The 20667-nt window shown below is 38.3% G+C and overlaps 1 protein-coding gene across 2 annotated transcripts in view; it reads left to right on the top strand.

Annotated features, from left to right (window-relative positions):
- Nucleotides 1-20667, top strand: part of FAM208B (family with sequence similarity 208, member B) — an 88183-nt gene that overhangs the window by 41387 nt on the left and 26129 nt on the right. For both annotated transcript variants that reach the window (XM_011957070.1, XM_011957071.1), the window contains 10 exons: nucleotides 969-1060; nucleotides 4239-4363; nucleotides 4451-4470; nucleotides 4569-4668; nucleotides 6497-6597; nucleotides 7238-7341; nucleotides 9632-9704; nucleotides 9809-9877; nucleotides 13268-13984; nucleotides 17845-18087. In XM_011957070.1, coding sequence (XP_011812460.1) covers nucleotides 4338-4363; nucleotides 4451-4470; nucleotides 4569-4668; nucleotides 6497-6597; nucleotides 7238-7341; nucleotides 9632-9704; nucleotides 9809-9877; nucleotides 13268-13984; nucleotides 17845-18087 — 1453 coding nt within the window. In that variant the 5' untranslated portion in view covers nucleotides 969-1060; nucleotides 4239-4337. The remainder of the gene's footprint in view (nucleotides 1-968; nucleotides 1061-4238; nucleotides 4364-4450; nucleotides 4471-4568; nucleotides 4669-6496; nucleotides 6598-7237; nucleotides 7342-9631; nucleotides 9705-9808; nucleotides 9878-13267; nucleotides 13985-17844; nucleotides 18088-20667) is intronic.

Here is a 20667-nt window from a genome sequence, read left to right as displayed (position 1 = left end):
AGACCAGCCTGACCAACATGGCTAAACCCCGTCTCTACTAAAAATACAAAAATTAACCAGGCATGGTGGCGTGCACCTGTAATCGCAGCTACTCAGGTGGCCGAGACTTGAGATTGCTTGAACCTGGGAGGCAGAGGTTGCAGTGAGCTGAGATCACGCCACTGCACTCCAGCCTAGGCAACAGAGTAAGACTCTGTCTCTAAATATAAATGTATATAGATATATATATATAAATATAAACATATATATACACACACACATATTGCATTATTTGCTTCATTTGTTTAATTTTTTTTCGGAGAATTTGAAAGTAAATTACAAATAACCACTGCAGCTTACATCTCAAAACAAAAAAAAGACATTTTCCTGCATTCCTACAATCTTATGATTTCATTGGTGATGTTTGAGAGGCTGGCTTCAGTAGAATGGTGGAAGTAGAAACTGGATTGTTCCTGACAAGTACACATTCTTCAAAAACACATGCGCTGGGGTTGATAATAAAATTAACACTACTACTTACATGTGTTTTATAGTTTTTGGCTTGACTAGAACTGGATAATTTTGTGTGTAATAATACTTTCAATTAATAGTTTTTAAAGCTTATTGATCTTTTAAATCTTCATGAGCACCCTGTGGTGTTTGTGTCTGTGACTCAGGCCCACCCTCCCTACCTGAGTGACTTATTCTTACCTGGAACCCAAGCTTCTGACCACAGAATCATCGCTCTTTTCCACCGTATCAGTTTTCTCACCCGTTGTCTCTTATGTTTTGAAAGAGGTGCCTCAGTTGAGGAATACCCCTGAAGCCTGTCCTTTCCTCCTCGTTTTTCACTGCTGCTGCCTTTGTTGGAATCCTCCTCTCCTGTCTTAACTATCACAGTAGCTTTCTTTCTAATTGGTCTTCTTGCTTCTACTTTCTCCTCTCTGGTGGGCAATCTGCTGCTTAATCTATATTTTATACTTTTACAGGTGTATACATTTCCAAATACTCCGACTGTCTTCATCCAAGACCATGGTATCATGGGAAATCTGGTTATGTTGTAATTTTTAATATAATTAAGGTAAAGCCTAAATGTGCTGTTATGTGATTTCCTTTTAAAGTTTAAGGTTATCTACCTTTGATATTCTCTGTAGATCTTAGTTGAACATAGTCCTCACCAAAGTTAGCTATCCAAATTCAGGAAAAGCAAAACTATTTTTCCTTTTCTTTTTTTTTTTTTTTTGAGGCGGAGTCTTGCTCTGTCGCCCGGACTGGAGTGCAGTGGCCGGATCTCAGCTCACTGCAAGCTTCGCCTTCCGGGTTTACGCCATTCTCCTGCCTCAGCCTCCCAAGTAGCTGGGACCACAGGCGCCCGCCACCTCGCCCAGCTAGTTTTTGTATTTTTAGTAGAGACGGGGTTTCACCGTGTCAACCAGGATGGTGTCGATCTCCTGACCTCGTGATCCACCCGTCTCGGCCTCCCAAAGTGCTGGGATTACAGGCTTGAGCCACCGCGCCCGGCCTCCTTTTCTTTAAAAACAAAACTTTTTAATTCATTTACTAGATTGTAAACTTTTTTTTTAACTTCAAAAATAAAGAGTATGCAGGGAAAAATCTTCCTCTCACCTGTCAGAGCTACTTTTTAAACATGAAATAACAGAAAACAAGTAGCTGCTTATAAGATGACGTGATTACACTTATAAAAGATGAGTTTAGAAAACAACATTCATTGTCTAATTTAAATGGTCAATAGATTATTTTCTTTTTCCGTAAGACATCCAGCTTCACAGCTTCATGTGCCACCTAGAATTGATGATGCCACAAATCCTTGAATGTCCTAAATGGTACTGTTTAAGTGAATCATGCAATTTGGAATTTTCACCCAAACAGAAGGGAAACTGATTTTAGATGTGATTGGGCTCCTTGAGGACATTTCTGTGGTCTCGTTATATTGTTTTTGTTTTAGCTTTCTTACTATCTTAAATTCTTTGGTTATCAGCCTAGCACTAACTGACCTTTAATTAAAAAAAAAAAAAGCATGTGAACTCTTAGTATTGTGAAGTTCTCAAGAAAGTGGAGGGAGAGGCTGGGCTCTGTGGCTCACGCCTATAATCCCAGCACTTTGGGAGGCCGAGGCAGGTGAGGTCAGGAGTTTGAGACCAGCCTGGCCAACATGGCGAAACCCTGTCTCCACTAAAAGTGTAAAAAAATTAGCTTGACGTGGTGGCGGGTGCCTGTAATCCCAGCTACTTGGGAGGCTGAGGCAGGAGAATGACTTGAACCTGGAAGGCGGAGATTGCAGTGAGCCAAGATCACGCCACTGCACTCCAGCCTGGATAAAAACAACAAAAAACTCCATCTCCAAAAAAAAAAAAAAAAAAGATTGGGGAGTAACATTGTTTTGAGGTACAATCAGTAGTTTTCCTCCCTTAATCTTTCTTCTTTTGCTCTGTGATGAGTGCTGCAGAAAGTATGCCTACTAATGTGGATAATGAGTATTTAATTTTTTACTTAGATTATGCCTAAGCCTTGGTTTCTTGCCACTGGCTGGAGATTGCTGTTTTTGCCTCTGTGCTCTCATCTTCATTTTATTTCACAAAATCGAGCCACACAGCACCATAAAATGTTTGATGAGGAGGTGGTAGGGGTGGTTGGTTACTGATAAGTCCTATTTATATTTTTTGGCTTAATGGTGGTTTGGCCTTCGGTGGGTCTGTAAATGAAGAGGCAGGACATAACAACAAAACATCTTCTTTTTTAAAAAGTAATTATATTCTTATAAAACTTAAAATTGCCTATAGTCCCATATCCCATTTTGATAAGATTTGTTGGGGTATATATTGTGTATTTTTATTTTTTCCTATATATTGAGTTATTAACCCATGAAAAGAGTTTGTATATACTTATATGCTATTCTTTTTTAACTTAATAACATCTTGCGAACATTTTCTTATGTCATTGTATCATTCCAAACAGCTTTTAAAGTCATTGCATATTTCATCATAATGGTAAACTTGGCTTAATTGCTTTTTTTTTTTTTTGAGGCAGAATCTTTCTCTATTGCCAGGCCAGAGTGTAGTGACACAATCTCAGCTCACTACAACCTCCACCTCCCGGGTTCAAGCAATTCTCCTACCTCAGCCTCCCAAGTGGCTGGGACTACAGGTGCGCGCCACCATGCCCAGCTAATTTTTTCGTATTTTTAGTAGAGACAGGGTTTCACCATGTTGGCCAGGATAGTCTTGATCTCTTGACCTCATGATCTGCCCACCTCTGCCTCCCAAAATGCTGGGATTACAGGTGTGAGCCAGTGTGTCCAGCTGCTTGCTTTTTTCTTCTTTTTTTCTTTTTGTTTTTTTTTATGAGACACGTAACCCTTGATGGAGAGAAATCCGTAATGGAAAATACTGCTGACCATTTAGTGACCAGGACCAGCTGGCTGCTAAGAACTTTGCTACATATTTGCTTCTTGTTAACTTGCTGAGCCCTGGCATAATAGAAGTATCTCAGTTTATAATTTACAACTGATCATAGTTCAGATTGGAAACTCATCTTTTGAAATTTTAGATTTTGTCCTCTTTATAGTCACCCAAGAGCCATTCAATGACCATAACATAAAAGATGGTGGGGTGTAGTTTTTCTTTTAAGGAAATGGCTCTCTTAAATTTAGGGTGATTCGTATATTTCTTTGATACTGTGATAAAAACTGTGGATATTTGTCTCAGACGCCCAAATGTCCAAGATTTTTAAATACATTTTTAAGGGTTCATGGATAATTAAAACTATTTTTGGCCTTAAGATAATTGTTTTTCTAAGAAGTATAGTTCTTAATACAGTTACTGTTAGGGGACACATATCTGCATCCTTGTTAGACTACTACTAAATGAATCCTAGAGTAAAGGTTATTGCTATTTGAAGGCATCTGATTAGTTTTAATATTTTCATTCTAGGGAAAAGTCAAGTCTGTGTCTGAGAATTATACAACTAACTATACTAAGCCATCTTCTGGTTTTGATTGCCACGTGTCTGAAAACACTAACAAGGTTTCTAACAAGACGAGTCATTTTCGTGCCTTTGAACTGAGTCAGGTATAGTCACCTGTGAATGAATAACACCCAAGATATATTTGGGTGTTATCTGGGTGTGATTATTGAGTCTAATGTGTTAAATTTCAGGGCTGGGTGGGGTTGAGAAAAACTTGGTACATATGCAATTCCATAGTGCTACTACCCTGATAATACTTATTTTTCTTCTTGCAGTATTACTTTTATGAACTTTCAGGCAACACTGTTATTGAGCGACCCAGACAGATCTGTCCTTATGTAATTGTAGCTTTTCAGTACAGGGAACCTAAAACTATGGCACCACCAGCTCATAAAAGCATGTAAGTGATTATATGCATGCTTTGTTTTACTGAATTTGTTTCTTTTACTCTTGTAAAAATGTTCTTTCTTTTTTTTTTTTCTGCTAGACTTGAACGCAGCGAAAATGGTAAGAAATAATTCATTGATTCTTTTAGGTTTTTGTTTTTCTTGAGTAAATGTTTCATTATAAATAATCGGTTTCTTTCTTACCTTCATTTCTTGAAGTTCTCATGTCTCCGTGGAAAGGGAAATTAATTGTTCAAGACCGTATGCTATGTGATATAACTCTTTGGTCCACTTATGGTGCAATGATTCCAACACAGCTGTAAGTATTAAATGTTATGCCCTTTACTAATGCTTATATCACAAGTTTTGGGGTTCCCCCCTTCATTTCAAGGGTGGCGTTGGTGTAAAATACAGCAACTGTTACTGATTTTAGATGAGGGTACATTTGGGTAAATGTATGGCACACAGGGTGTGACATAGGAAACCTAAATTCTAATTTATTAATGGGAAAATGACCTCTTGGGATAAATTAAACTATTTGATACTAGAAATTTGACGTTCCCCAAGAAATAAATCAGATTTGCCTGATAGCAAATATAGCAGATTATAGCCACTTAATACTATTTTTATTAACATTTTGCAGTATCTGAGTTTCAAATTTTAACATGATTCTCTTAGAAAAGTATTAGAGTAGCTGTTACATGTATTTACGTTAAAAGCAATTATCATGATTAATATTTTCTTCTGGGGAACTGTGAAGAACATCTTAGGAAATCTTCTTTGTTCAGCCTGTTCTTAGTTTGTACCCCAAACCATTGAGAAATAGTCATAGTTTAATTGAAATACAAGGTGAAAACTGATGTGTTGTATAGGATTCATTTTTTTTCCTATCAGCCTTTTTTAAGAAGAGGTAGGAGTATAATAACCCACAACATAAAAATTATGTGAATAAGCAAATAGGAGAGGAGGGGAAGTTCTTCCTCATTATAGAGTGCAACTAATAAATGTGGAAAGATTGATAAATTAGAAAATCAGCATTTGACAGCACCGCAATAATCAACCAGTGTATGCTAAAAACAATTGTAAAGTTTAATAATATTTGCATATCTTACAACGTTTCCCCACTACTTGCTTGTTAATCACAATGGAAAAAAAATGCAGACCTACCAGTGGAGTAAACTGCCAGATACCAACTTAACTAAGTGGTTAAGTTAATGATAGACCTATGCTGATTAAGGAGCATTCTGCAAAATCGTCTGTATTTTTCAAAATATCCAAGTCATTGAAGTAAAGAAAGACTGAAAAACTGTTCCAGATTAAAGGAGACTAAAGAGACATGATTACTGAATGCATTATGGTATCTTGGATTGGAAATTGTTTTTTCTGTGAAGGAACTTAGTGAGACAGTTGGCAGCATTTGAATAAGATGTAGGTGAAGTCATAGTATCGTATCATTGTGAATGTGTTGATTTTGCTTGTTGCTTTGGGGTTGTATAAGAAAATTTCCTAGGGTCCAGGCACAGTGGCTCACACCTGTAGTCTCAGCACTTTGGGAGGCCGAGGTGAGTGGATTGCCTGAGATCAGGAGTTGGAGACGAGCCTGGCCAATGTGGTGAAACGCCGTCTCTACTAAAAATACAAAACTTAGCTGGGCATGGTGCCACATGCTTGTTATCCCAGCTACTTCAGAGGCTGAGGCAGGGTAATTACTTGAACCCGGGAGTCAGAGGTTGCAGTGAGCCGAGATCACACCACTGCACTCCAGCCTGGGTGACAGAGCCAGACTCCATCTCACACACACAAAAAAAGGAAAAAGTAGTCAGGAAATAACTCCTAAATAGTATAATTTTTTTTAAATTCCTTATTCCTGTATACATAATTTTTTTGACACATCTAGATATTTTGTCTGTACCGAAAATACATGTATTTAGAAAGTGTGAACATATTTGCAGACCATGGTTTATGGGTCATGTATTTGAAAATCTGTCCTACTTAAAAATACACATATTGTTTAACCTGGAGCTTATCAATTTAAGGTCTTTTTTGTGGTTATATATTTTTTTACATTTATATTAGAAAACTAAAGCTTATGAAAATTTAGATCCACTATTTATTATTCTGGTTGATATTGTTGTGTTATTTTTTAGACCACAAGAACTAGATTTTAAATATGTAATGAAAGTGTCTTCCTTGAAAAAAAGACTACCAGAGGCTGCCTTTAGAAAACAGAATTACCTGGAGCGGAAAGGTCTGTTGAAATGTAATATGTAATAACACGCTGCTTGTCCTGAGCTTTGTTCTGGTTATTTTCTGCTCTATTCCAAACCTTCAAACATGCACACTTCTATTTCATCATAAGTGACTCTTAAAAGAGTCTTTTGTGAGAAAGTTGTAGAGTTACTATTTTCTTCAGTTCCTTGGAAGCCAACTAGAAACTGCAAGGTAGTTTTATCTAAGATGACAAAGACTAGCTTTAATCTAGAAATACTGATGCAATTAAGCAAACAGATATTAAAAGCATTTGGAAACTTGTAACTATTCCTCTCAAGGAGGATAGAGTTTTTGTTGGTTTTATTTATAGACGTACTTTTAAACTCAAAGAAAAACCGTGAGAAGGGAGTTTCTTGGTCATTTAGGTTAATTCATGGAGCACTGATGTTTATTCATGTAGTATGTATTTGTATTTGTCTTGTTACTAAGAGCATTGTTTTAAAATAACTGTTTTGATGATGTTTTATGAAAGAGTTTTATAACCAAGAACATTAAATGATAAAGTTTTTTGAGTAGTATTTCTATTCTTTCATTTTTGCAACATGTAAAATGAACAAATTGACTATAAGTACATAATAGCATATTAAAAATAAATGTTTTTCTGGTTTTCTCTACAGTCTGTTTTCAAGATTTGTTCTTCAATTTGTATGAGGTAGAACTGTCAAACAGACAAGGGGAAAATATAGATAAATTAACAGAATATATTAAAAACAAGCAATTGGTAAGAATCACTAATTTAAAATATTATTATGTTTTTCTTAAATGGATATGTATGTATTAGTTGTGTCTAGATGGAATCATTTTAATTTGCTGTAAGGAGTTTCATGTTTAATATGTCTTTATATATTATTGATGTAATACAGTATCTGTGGGGTTTATGTTCCAAGACCCCCAGTGGATGCCCAAAACTGTGAATAGTACTGAACCGATGTATACTGTGTTTTTTTCTATACATACATACTTATGATAAAGTTTAATTTATAAATTAGGCACAGTAAGAGATGAACAACAATAATAAAACGGAATAGTTACAACTATATACTGTAAGAAAAGTTATATGAGTATGGACTGTCCATCTCAAAATGTTTTATTTATTATACTGTACTTGAGCACTACTTGTGATGAGTGAGGTAGGTGGTGCAGGCATTATGAAGTACTGCTACTGGCCTACTGGGTGGGTAGCATCTACAGCATGGATACACTGGACAAAGGGATGACTCACGGCTGGGCGCGGGGCTCACGCCTGTAATCCCAGCACTTTGGGAGACCGAGGTGGGCAGATCACGAGGGCAGGAGATCAAGACCATCCTGGCTAACATGGTGAAATCCTGTCTCTACTAAAAAATACAAAAAAATTAGCTGGGCATGGTGGCAGGCACCTGTAGTCCCAGCTACTTGGGAGGCTGAGGCAGGAGAATGGCGTGAACCTGGGAGGCAGAGCTTGCAGTAAGCCTAGATTGCACCACTGCACTCCAGCCTGGGTGACAGAGCGAGACTCCGTCTCAAAAAAAAAAAAAAAGATGATTCACATACTGGGTAGGAGGGGCAAGAAGCAAGGATACAAAATAGTTCCTAAAGTCTGGCATGGCAGGTCACATCTGTAGTCCCATTACTTTGATAGACCAAGGTGGGAGGATCGCTTGAGGCAAGGAGTTTGAGACCAGCCTGGGCGACATAGCAAGACCTTATCTCTACCAAAATAAAAAAATTTTAAATTTTTTTTTTTTTTTTTTTTTTTTTAACTAACCAGGCATAACCACCTGCACCTATAGTCCTGGCTACTCTGAAAGCTGAGGTGGGAGGATAGCTTGAGCCCAGGAGTTCAAGGATGCAGTGAGCTGTTGCTTTGCCACTGCACTGCAACTGTTGCTTTGCCACTGCACTGCACTGCAACAGAGTGATACCCTGTCTTTCAAAGAAATAGGCTCTTAAATCATAGCTCCCGTAAGTCAAGGAGCTTAGGAGACTCTAGAGGAGGCAAGTATGTAAATCATCATATGCCATACAACACAGAGACTCTCATAGAATCTTTTTGAAAACTCAAAGTAGTGATTCTTTTTGTGAGTGAGATATTAGTGTCATAACTTTATTGTAGTGTAATCATTAGAAAAGTCTGATTTTGTATATTCATTGTGATTAAATAATGATTTATATTTGTAGCCTTATCACCTCTTTTGAAATAAAATGTTTTATTCTGTAAAATGGTATATTTTGTTTAGGTGGTTTAACTGAAAAATTATTGTACAGATATTGGATTTTATCTTTTATGTGTATATAGATTTTTGAAGTGGTAAGCAGTAGAAAAGAAAAGCTATTAAATTCATGATTTAGAACAACAACTTTTAGACAACAACTACTGCCTGGGGACAAAACTGCCCCAGTTACTGAAAGCATTAAAATTTCAAGACTTTTTTCTTGAGCTCAAGAGTCCACTGAAGACTCTGATAGAGGGAAACAAAAGAGAGGAAGAATTTATTTTCATCTGTATTTCTTGTTGCCCTGGAAGTTGATTCTTTTCTATTATTTTCCATTTCTTAAGATGCTGTAGAAAGAAGTCTTTTATTGGATGGTATCTTGCAGTCTTTTTAGTTTCAGGGTTTTGGGATAATTTTCATGTAAATATGAGCTTAAGATGCTTCTTATAGGTTTGATTCATCTTGAGTTTATACTGGCTACATGGTAACATATTGGCTGTTTAAGCAGTGCTATGAAATGTCAGCTGTCTCAGTGAAAAAGTAAGGCTTTTCTGATTGATCTGCCATGTTCTTGAGCACTGTTCTAAAACTAACCCTTCATGTTCTGGTTATTTTATATAGCCCCAACAGGGCCAAGATTATTGCAGCTAAGGAATTTGAAGTTTCTGATACTGGGGACAGAATTATCCTGACTCCCATAACATGTGCAGAATTTTTTCTTTTCTTGAGGTCAATATTCACTAATGAGTATGGTTAGAGGGAGAAGAGAGGGATTGCAGAATATTCCTTCAGTTGAATTTTTCGTTTATATTTAAGGCAATCATCAAATGCTTAGAAGATCGAGGGTTTTTCATTTTACTTACATCATCAGCCTTACTATCAGAACCAGGTATGGACAACTGTTCTGGGAAAAAATATTTTTTCATTATGTTTACTTCTGCTTTATAAGATCAACAACCTAACTTTTCTTTTTCTGATTCTCATTCTGCATAGATTTTAAAAATGGAGGCAAGCAGATGGGTCTGCATGGGTTACATTTATTTCATTCACCTCTGTCAACAGGTAAGGGTACAGTGGCTTCCAGCTCACTCTGTCTGTTGGATATATTTAGTCCTCATCTGACTTGACCTCTTAGCAGCACGTGACACTGTTAACTGTTTTTTCCTCTTAAATATCTCTCTTCCCTTAACATCACTAGTTCGCCCTTCTTGACCTCCCTTGTAGGTTTATGCTTCCCTCTGAGCCTCAGTCCCATATCTCCACTTGTCTACTGATGTTGCCACTGAGATATCTCAAAGGTGCCTTAAATTCAACATGCCTAAAACTGAATTCATTTGTTATTGAATTTTGCCATCGTCTCTCCAGTAAATATGTCTCAGGTTTGGGGTCTTCATAGGTGCTATTCTCCTTATCTGTACCTTATCTATTAGTCTTTTTCATATCAAGCCCATACATTCTTATGGTGATGTTGATCCACCCAGAGGACCAAATCTTGGTTCTTGGGGGCAAAAAAATACTGCTCATACAGTGCATAAACAGATACGCAGTGTATATGTGGTATTAAAATTTTGGAAGTCAATTTGGGGGAAAAATGGGTCTAAAAGGGCTGGGGAGGAGGATGACTAAAAAGATTGAGAAACACTAATCTAGTTTATTCTTCCTCCTATCTGTCAAGCTCGGCTTCGCTATCAGTTTCTTCGTTCCCATCACGACTCTTTGCTCAACTTAGACCCCTATGCTTATTTATCATCCATATAGTTTAAATATTTATTTGTATAATTATTTAATGCCTGCCCTTCTTGTATTCTGCTGTATCCCTAGTGCGTAGCAATGCCAGGCACCTATAAAACAGTAAATATTTGCTAAACCAACAAATAAATGAGAGTTGGCCAGTCACGGCAGCTCACACCTATAATCCCAGCACTCTGGGAGGCCGAGGCAGGTGGATTTCTTGAGCTCAGGAGTTCTGAGACCAGCCCAGGCAACATGGCAAGACCCCGTTTCTACGAAAAATTAGCCAGGCGTGGTGGCTTGCACCTGTGGTCCCATCTACTTGGGAGGCTGAGGTGGGAGGATCGCTTGAGCCCGGGACGTGGAGGTTGCAGTGAGCCAAGATTGTACCAGTGCCCTCTAGCCTGGGCAACAGAGTGAGACCCTTTCTCAAAAAAAAAAAAAAAGTCACTTTGTTTTATAATTACGATGTGTGTGTTTAAACATAAAATTCTGTATAGTATTTATAAAGCTATAACCAATATAAAAATGTTTTTAAAGTTTTTTTTTTTTAATTCAGTTACTGGCTAGGTGTGGTGGCTCATGCCTGTAATCCCAGCACTTTGGGAGGCTGAGGTGGGTGGATCACAAGGTCAGGAGATCAAGACCATCCTGGCCAACATGGTGAAAGTCTGTCTCTACTAAAATACAAAAAATTAGCTGGTCTTGGTGGTGCGTGCCTGTAGTTCCAGCTACTCAGGAGGCTGAGGCAGGGGAATCACTTGAACCCGGGAGGCAGAGATTGCAATGAGCTGAGATTGTGCGCCCCTGCACTCCAGCCTGGCGACAGAGCGAGACTCTGTCTCAAAAAAATTAAAAATAATAATAATAATAATAAAACTAGTTACTTAAAGCAGAAAGCTGTGCTTTCCTAGGCATCACTTCATTGCAACAAGCAAAGCATTACCCATGATAATAACATAATTGGCGGTGGCTGTTTGTATTTTTCAAGCATTTATCATGTCAGGTTTTGTGGTGGAAGTAGTAGATTTAGCAATCCGTAAAGTAAGTACTCTTATAACAATTTCAAAGGTGAAGAAACTCAGAGTTGAATTTGTTCATGGTCTAACAGCTAACTCCAGATCTGGCTCCTGTAAGATTTCTAATTTCATTTTTTTTTTTTTAGTTGTAAACTGTAAAGTTTCAGATATTTCATTAAAAGATTTTAACAAAGCGAAAGATTAAAATTCTCACATAAATATGGTATGAACTTGCTAAGTGTTTGCCTATATTTGTATCAGGTGAAGAAGAAAAAGAGTGGCCGGGCATAGTGGCTCACGCCTGTAATCCCAGCACTTTGGGAGGCCAAGGCGGGTGGATCACTTGAGGCCATGAGTTGGAGACCAGCCTGGCCAACATGTTGAAACCCCATCTCTACTAAAAATACGAAAATTAGCTGGGTGTGATGGCACATGTGTATAATTCCAGCTACTCAAGAGACTAAGACACAGAATTGCTTGAACCTGGGAGGCGGAGGTTGCAGGTTGCTGAGATCACACCACTGCACTCAAGCCTGGGTGACAGAAGAAGACTGACTCAAAAAAAAAAAAAAACAAATAACAAAAAGACCAGAGTAATAACTTTAAAACAATTTAATTTATAAAAACTTTGAGCCCGGAGTGGTGGAGGCCTGTATTCCCAACACTCCAGGAGGCTGAGGCAGGCAGATCTCTTGAGCCCACTCATTCAAGACCAGCCTGAGCAACACGACAAATCCCATGTCTACAAAAAATACAAAAATTGTTATTTTGATATCTGGCCACATTTTCCTTTTTACTGTTATTTGTCCTTCATTTCCTTTTTCTAGTAACTGCTGTAGTGCTAATGTATTTAACTAGAACTAACTTTGTGTTTCATTCTGAAGTTACTTTTCTTTAAAAAGAATGGCACAATTTTTATTTTCATTTACTAGGCCTTGAAGGCCCTTGTTTCTTGTGGCTTTATTTCTGACAACTCTGAAATTTTCTAAGATTTTATTACCCAGTTCATAGGGACCAGACCTTTTCTCTTTTTTTTCCCTTTTACTGTTTCCTTTATTCATTTGCAAAAAAAGAAAAAATTAACACTTTAGTCAAAGCATGGGCCAAGGAGAGGAGGTGAAACATAGACCAGTCAGTTTTAGAAGTTTTTATTTCATTTGATAGAAAAGGCAATAAAATTAGCAGTCATCATTCCAGTGCGATTTCGGCATTTTTTAGAGCTTCTTTTTTCAGTTCAGTTGATTTGCACTAACTCATGAAAAGAATTTGAAGTGAGTTCAGTAAGGTAGAGCTACAGTAAGATAAATTTTAAAACAAAATAAGAAAAAGTACAAAAGCAAATCTGCCAGCTCTAAAGGCCAGTGGTACTGCTAAGATGGACCATTGAGTTCATGAGCTCCTTGCTTGTGAGATGGAGCTGGAGGCAGGGTTTAGTTTACTTGTTCTAACCTAGTGATTGCATGTCAGATGATACTTTTTCAGTTCAGTGTGCGCATGTGTGGCTGTATAATTTCAAATATACGGAGATATATTTGTTAAATGTACCTGTAAGTCTTCTATTAATTGCCATTTAGGTTGTCATTTGAAAGACTGTAACACGTTTAACCATCACGTAATTTTGAAATCTAAAGCATTTTTTTCCAGAATGTTTTGTTTTTAAAAAATAAACTTCAGATGTTTAATACATGTATATATATTTTAGGGGTAAAAGATTTGAAAATTGAAGATGACATCTCAATGAAGCTGATACCTATTTTGCCTGCCCTTAATTGTGCCCTGCTAGAAACAAAGAAATCACTTCCTGAAGAAAGAATCCATCCAAACACATTAGTAAAGCATTTCCAAGAACTGTACAAGGCGGACAGAAGCCCTTCATTGACTGTTGCTCCTCAGGATAGAATGAAAGACCCTACATTCTTGGGGAAACTGCCCAGTGGTTTTGACTTGATTCCTCCAGCTGAAAAGTGCCCTTCAGAGTCTTTAACTCAGTTGAACTCTTATTTTTCAGACCCCAGTGCTTACATTTTGGAAGTGTCTACTGCTTTGGACTTGTTAGCAGAGCATCCTCAGTCTCCTTGTGTTTCAGATGGAATTTGTGATGCTGGATTTTCTTTAGTTATGACTCCAGATCCTGAATTTCTTGGCTCAGAGGCAGAAGTAAGAAAAGAAACTGAAACAAAAAAGGCTTCTGAAGAAATGTTGAAAGCAAAGAAGAGAGTTGTGGTTCCATTGAGTCCAGCGTCAAATCTGAGAGTGCAGCCTAAGAGGAAGGCCAGCATGCCACATGTGGTGCAGAGTAAAAAGGTGAAGTTGTGCCACCCCCTTCCCAAAAGAACTGCTCCCAGAGCAGACAACAGCTCGAACTCTCCAACAACTCTTAAGTTAGTTAAAGGGCAGTTTCCTCAGAAAAGAAAAAGAGGTAAGCACGATTTATGTGGGTTATTATAATACTAGTTGTGGCCAGGCGTGGTGGCGCATGCCTGTAATCCCAGCACTTTGGGAAGCCGAGGTGGGTGGATCACCTAAGGTCAGGAGTTTGAGACCAGCCTGATCAACATGGTGAAACCCTGTCTCTACTAGAAGTACAGAATTAACTGGGCGTGGTGGTGCGTGCCTGTAATCCCAGCTACTCAGAAGGCTGAGGCAGAAGAATCACTTGAACCCAAGAGACAGAGGTTGCAGTGAGCCGAGATCACGCCATTGCACTCCAGCCTGGGTGACAAGAGCAAATCTCCATCTCAATAATGATAATAATTGTTGTATTTGATCCCTCTTGCTGTCTTGGTCCCTGTGGACTGCAGCTTTGCAGCATCAGTTAGAATTGCCATCATTTCTCTTCAGGCAATTGTGTGCCTCCTAATGCCTGACAAGCACTGATTGAGATAGCAACTGAAAACCAAGAAATAGGAAAGACCAAGATACCTCAAAAGCCTACCCACCAGCACCATGTTATGTTCCACCTGGTAAAACCACTCACACGTGTACATTCCATCCTAAGAAAGACGACCATCTAGTTTCTGTGCTGTCCTCTTCACAAATGGAGGTAGAAGAGGTTCTTCTAAAATCAAGCACATCAGTACCAGCAAACGGTGATAGCTGACAGCCTCAACACCTATAAAGAGGAGGAAATGCCTGGGACCTCCAAAAGTAAAGTAGTCTGGGGCAGAGTTTCTAATCCTTTATGTGTATCACAGGTTTTTATGTGAGCACCTGGATTCTTCATGTAGTTTTGATGCTCCCTGAAAATTGAGTGAGAATTGGAGTCTTGAGCCACTTAGTGTATTGGCAAATGTATTTCAGTGAACATAGCACAGCAAACCATATGACTTTGCCCTAGAGTCGTCTCAAATTGTATTTTACTGTTATTTCTCTAAAAGAGTAGGGAAGTATATGGGTGACCCCTTTGGAGAAGAAGGCAGCACAGTATGGCTGAGGGGCCACTCACTTGTGCCTGTGTCATCTCTGACTGTTCTCAGGCCGTACTGTCAGAGCTGAGCAGCTGTGACAGAAACCACATGACCTTCAAAGCTGAAAGTATGGACTCTCTGGCCCCTCACAGAAAATGTTTGCCAAGCCAATCTGTAATATTTTGAATTTGAAAATGTTGGTGCCTAAAGAAGAAACATCTAGGATATGGTAATCCCAGGATTCTAAATAATTCAGAGTTTACCCTATGGAGTTTTTTTTGTTTGGAGTTTTCTGTCTTTGTTTAGAAACAGGTTTTCTCTGTCAGCCAGGCTGGAGTTGAGTGACATGATCATAGCTCACTGCAGTCTTGAACTCCTGGGCTCAAGTGATCTTCCTGCCTCAGCCTCTGGAGTAGTTGGGACTACAGGGGTGCCCCACTAAGTTTTTAAATTTTTTTGTAGAGATGGGGGTCTTACTATGTTTCCCAGGCTAGTCTTTGAACTACTGGCTTCAAGCGATACTCCTGCCTCAGCCCCCCAAAATGTTGGGATTACAGGCGTGAGCCACTGCACGCAGCCTTGGTTTTATCCTGTGGCTTCACAAATAGTGGTTTCTGGCTTATTGTGGCTTGAGGAATGGGGTGGAGATGTGTGTATTTAGGAGGGTAAGTGGAAAGTATGGTAGTATAAAGCAGTGCACCAGACTGTACAACTCTGTAAAATAGATTCCAGGCCAACCACACTGCTCTGCATGAACCAATTTAAGGTATTAAATCAATTGTCTATAACTCAACATAAATTGTCACTGTTTCTCAAATGTTTTTAATTATATCCACTGTAAGAAATACGTTTGATACTATATTCCAGTACCTACAAATTCATACATGACTGGAACAAAAATTTCAAAAACAAATTATGTGTAATACAGTCTGATACCTTCTGTTCTGTTTCATTTAAGAGTTCTGGGCTGGGTGCGGTGGCTCGTGCCTATAATCGTAACACTTTGGGAGGCTGAGACGGGCGGATCACTTGAGGCCAGGAGTTCAAGACCAGCCTGGTCAACATGGTGAAACCCCGTCTCTACTAAAAACACAAAAGTAGCCAGGTATGGGGGCGCTGGCCTGTAATCCCAGCTACTTGGGAGACTGAGACACGAGAATCTCTTGAACCTGGGAGGCAGAGGTTGCAGTGAACTGTATTGCACTCCAGCCTGGGTGACAGAGCAAGACTCCATCTCAAAAAAAAAAAAAGGAAAGAAAGAAAGAATGAATGAATGAATTCCAGTTGTGACACATTGAATTTATTTTACAACCCCAAGGGTGGATTAATTGCATTCAGTTTGAGAAGCATGGTACTGAGTGTTCCATGTGAACAGAACAATCCCTGCAGGATCACTTTGTTTCATTTTTCTTTTCTTTTTCTCCCAAGACCTGGCTGTACTTGGGAATATCTTCCCTTTCTGTTTGTCCAAATATTAGAAAGTTTCCCCCTGGGTCTTGGTTGTCTAATCTTTTTCTTTTTAATTTAGTCTTAACTGTTTTCCTGATTTATTTTTATTTTACTTTTCCCTATGCTGAAGATTTTAGAAAATGTAATTAGAGTGTAGTAAGAAGTCTTACTCTTAAAAAAAAAAGCAAAAAAAAATATGCTGCTTTAGTACTTACTAATATAATAATTTGGTAGGGAGGAAAATAGTCAGACTTGAAGTGTACAGCATTAAGATATTCTGAAAACATCTTTAAAACTATTCCTTTCCCTAACCTCCAAAAGAATGAAATGAAATGGGTCTCCTTTTTTCTGCTACATTTCACTAAGACTCATCACAGTTTCTTAAACTGTTTAATATGATCTTTAGTGTTCTTAGTGAGAAGTAGTGTTTTCTGGATAATGTAATTTAAAAATATTTGCCAACATTTATATGTGTGATTATTTCATATGATATCTTTGAGGCTAAATTTTAACTCTTAAAAGATTGAAATACTTTCTGTTGTGCATTGTAAGCAGGTGTTTAGTATTTCCTTTTTCTTTCCATCCACCTCCACCTTTAGCTATTTTTATACCATGTGAGAAGCAAAGCAGAGCACTTCTAAGAGATATAATTGTGTAAGATAGTAGATTTGTTAGAAATAAAACCAGGGGCAAACTTTCCTCAGTCTTCCCATCTTTTAAAAGATTATTTTTCAGATGGTATTAAAATTTAGATGTTTATAAGTAGTAACGTAAAATATATAATATGGCTCTCCAAATATATAGTATTGCTCTATTGCTCTCTATACAGCGCTTCTCTGCAGTGTGGTTATAGTTTTAACCACATCGCCTTATGGGAGCTGTGCTGCTTTTTGTTTAAACGTCAATATCTATACCCTGGGGTGGTGATCTAGCATATTCAGTCTGACCTGTCACATTAGGAAAGGTTATGAAGATTTTTTTTTTTCTTTTGAGACAGGGTCTCACTCTTGCCCAGCCTGGAGCAGGTTGATCTCCTACTCCTCAGCTGAAGCAGTCCTCTCGCCATGGCCCCCAACATACTGGGATTACAAGTGGGAGCCACCGCTCCTAGCCCAAAGTTTTTTGTGTTTTTTTTTTTTCTTTTTTTTTTCAGTTGTTACAAAGTTATTACTGTGATCTTTTTCTTCTTCATCTGATAGGGATATAGGCAGACATTTAGCAAGTTCATATTATATTTATGTGAGAATGTTTAACTTTTGCTTTGTTAAAATCTTTTAATTAAATACCTGAAACTTCATAGTTTATTCCCCATTACTAAAGTTACTGCCCCCAAAATAAAAACAAAACAGAACAATAAATGGAAAAGCTATGCTAAGTATCTGGGCCCCTACCCCTTAAAAAAATGATGTCTTTTCTACATAAGGTGCGGAAGTGCTGACTGCACAGTTTGTACAGAAAACCAAACTGGATAGGAAAAACCAAGAAGCTCCTATTTCTAAAGATGTTCCAGTGCCAACAAATGCTAAAAGGGCAAGGAAACAAGAGAAATCTCCAGTCAAAACTGTTCCAAAGGCTAAGCCACCTGTGAAGAAATCTCCACAAAAACAGAGAGTAAATATAGTAAAAGACAATGAGAACCCCAGAATCAGAAAGCAGCTACAACCTGGTAAGAAATACTCTTCCTATAAATTTAAACACCCCAATACAGATCTAACAGAGAGTGCAAGATAATATATTGAAATAGTGTAAGAGCAGTTGAAATGTCCCTATAATATTTTCTGTGTTTTTCAGTTCAGACATGAAAAAAAATAAGTAAACTGGTTTCCTAATGTAAATAAATTAGGAAGGTACAAAGGCTCAAACCTTCAAAAACATAGAGTCTACTTTTTTCTTTGCAAAAAAGCCTGAACACAAATTGTCTGCAAGCATTAAAGTATCAATGGCCTTATTTACAACTAATGCAGAAGTAGTAGTATCTGGCATTATTTTTCTGGACCATTATAATTATAAGAAGTTATAATTATCAAGAAAAGTATAAGTTTATCTGAAGAGAATTATAAACAGACTGTCCAGAACTGTCAGTAATGCAGAATCCTTTATTTGGTTTTATTTATTTATTTAGAGACAGGGTCACACTTTATAATCACTGCAACCTTGACCTCTTGGGCTCAAGGGATCCTCCCACCTCAGCCCCCTCAAATAGCTGGGCCTACAAGCACGTACCACCATGCTCAGGTAATTTTTTTGTATTTTTTTTATAGAGACCAGGTTTCAGCCAGGTGCGGTGGCTCACGCCTGTAATCCCAGCACTTTGGGAGGCCAAGGTGGGTGGATCATCAGGTCAGGAGTTCCAGACCAGCCTGACCAACATGGAGAAACCCTATTTCTATTAAAAATACAAAATTAGCCAGGCGTATTGGCACATGCTTGTAATCGCAGCTACTCGGGAGGCTGAGGCAGGAGAATCGCTTGAACCTGGGAGGCAGAGGTTGTGGTTAACTGAGATTGCGCCACTGCACTCCAGCCTGGGTGACAGAGCAAGACTCCGTCTCAAAAAAAAAAAAAAAGAGAGAGATGGGGTTTCACCATGTTGCCTAGGCTGGTCTTGAACTCCTGAGCTCTAAGTGATCTGCCTGCCTCGGCCTCCGAAAGTGTTAGGATTACGGGCATGAGCTACTGTGCCCGGCCGAGAATCCTATATTTGGTTTTAAAAGGCATTAACTTTAAAAGTAGTTTTACTGATTTAACTTTGCTTAAGTGAAGAATCAAGTTTAGTCACATGAACTGCTCTAGTTTTGTATTTTCAACCTCTAGATATAACCTCTGTACTAGAAAGTTTTATTGTCACCTTAGTGAGACACATACCAGCTTTCCTCCCGGATCTACTTTCCTTAATTTTTCCTCCCTTTGGTATTGATTCTTTTGTGGTGTGCGTGTTATTTTTTTGTTTTGTTTAACAAAGAGACTTCATTCCCTCATATCTTTCTGTGAGTTTTCTGTCTGGTTTTCCTGATTCTACTTTCTCCCTCATCTATTACCAGATTTTAGTATCTCACAGAGAGTGAGAAATCAGAGAAAGAAAGTGGATTGTTCGGTTTTTGTTTTTTTTTTTTTTTAAATGAAATCTTGCTCTGTCACCAGCCTGGAGCGCAGTGGCACAATCTCTGCTCACTGCAACCTCTGCCCCCTGGGTTCAAGCAATTCTCCTGCCTCAGCCTCCCTAGTAGCTGGGACTACAGGTGCATGCCACCACACCCGGCTAATTTTTGTATTTTTAGTAGAGATGGGGTTTCATCATTTTAGCCAGGATAGTCTCAACCTCTTGACCTCGTGATCTGCCTGCCTCGGCCTCCCAAAGTGCTGGGATTACAGGTGTGAGCCACTGCGTCCAGCCAGGTTTGTTTTGTTTGTTTGTTTGTTTGTTTAACTTAAGCATACCCTGAGATTCTTTAAGTTTTTTCAGATTGTTTTGTGACTGAAGATTTTTTTAGAAGCTCATCATGTCATTCAAAAACCCATATGCTGCAATTTTGGCTTCCATACCAAATTTGAGCTCTCCTGTTTGTCTCTCTTGGGAGTTTATGGTGTGGCTGCACCCCACCTCTCTGTGTTGCGCCCCTGCTGTTGCCACCATGCTCCTTCCCCTGTGGGCCATCTGTGCCTCCCCCACACATCCTTTGCCTGTCAGGGGCTCGCAGCTAGAATTTATCCCCACAGGGAGGCATTTTCTCATGTTCTGACTCTCACTAATCTCTCATTTCTTTGGGATATTTGAGAACATTATATAATTTAATTCATACTATTTTCAGATCATTTGATGTGTCTTGGTCCAGTCTTTCCAATTTATAAACATTGTGAGAATAGATAACATCTTGTGTTCGTAGCAGTGTCATTTGAATTCGTTGTACTGAATTGGCATCAGATGTTTATTGACAAATTGATTAATGGGAGGAGGTATGTAATTGCATACTGGCAGAAAAGTGAGCCCAGAAAATTTAAAGTTTTCAAAATGTGTGTTCAAATACAGGCTGATTTGTATTGCAAATGTCTCTATGTATTATGCAGCCACATTCCAAGTTAACATTTTTAAATGACTACATTTAAATCTCTTAATTTTTTTCTTAAGCACCTATGTTAATCATTTTACTTCCTATACTTGGAATATCAAAGTTTAAGAAGGTAGATGAACCATAGCCACATTGACCTCAGTTTGAAAATTACTGATTTAAATTAGAATCAAATGATA

Source organism: Colobus angolensis, unplaced genomic scaffold (assembly GCF_000951035.1).
Source record: "Colobus angolensis palliatus isolate OR3802 unplaced genomic scaffold, Cang.pa_1.0 Scaffold432, whole genome shotgun sequence".
Taxonomy (NCBI): domain Eukaryota; kingdom Metazoa; phylum Chordata; class Mammalia; order Primates; family Cercopithecidae; genus Colobus; species Colobus angolensis.
The sequence above is the reverse complement of the archived record's forward strand: the minus strand, read 5'-3'. Positions and strand labels throughout refer to the sequence as shown.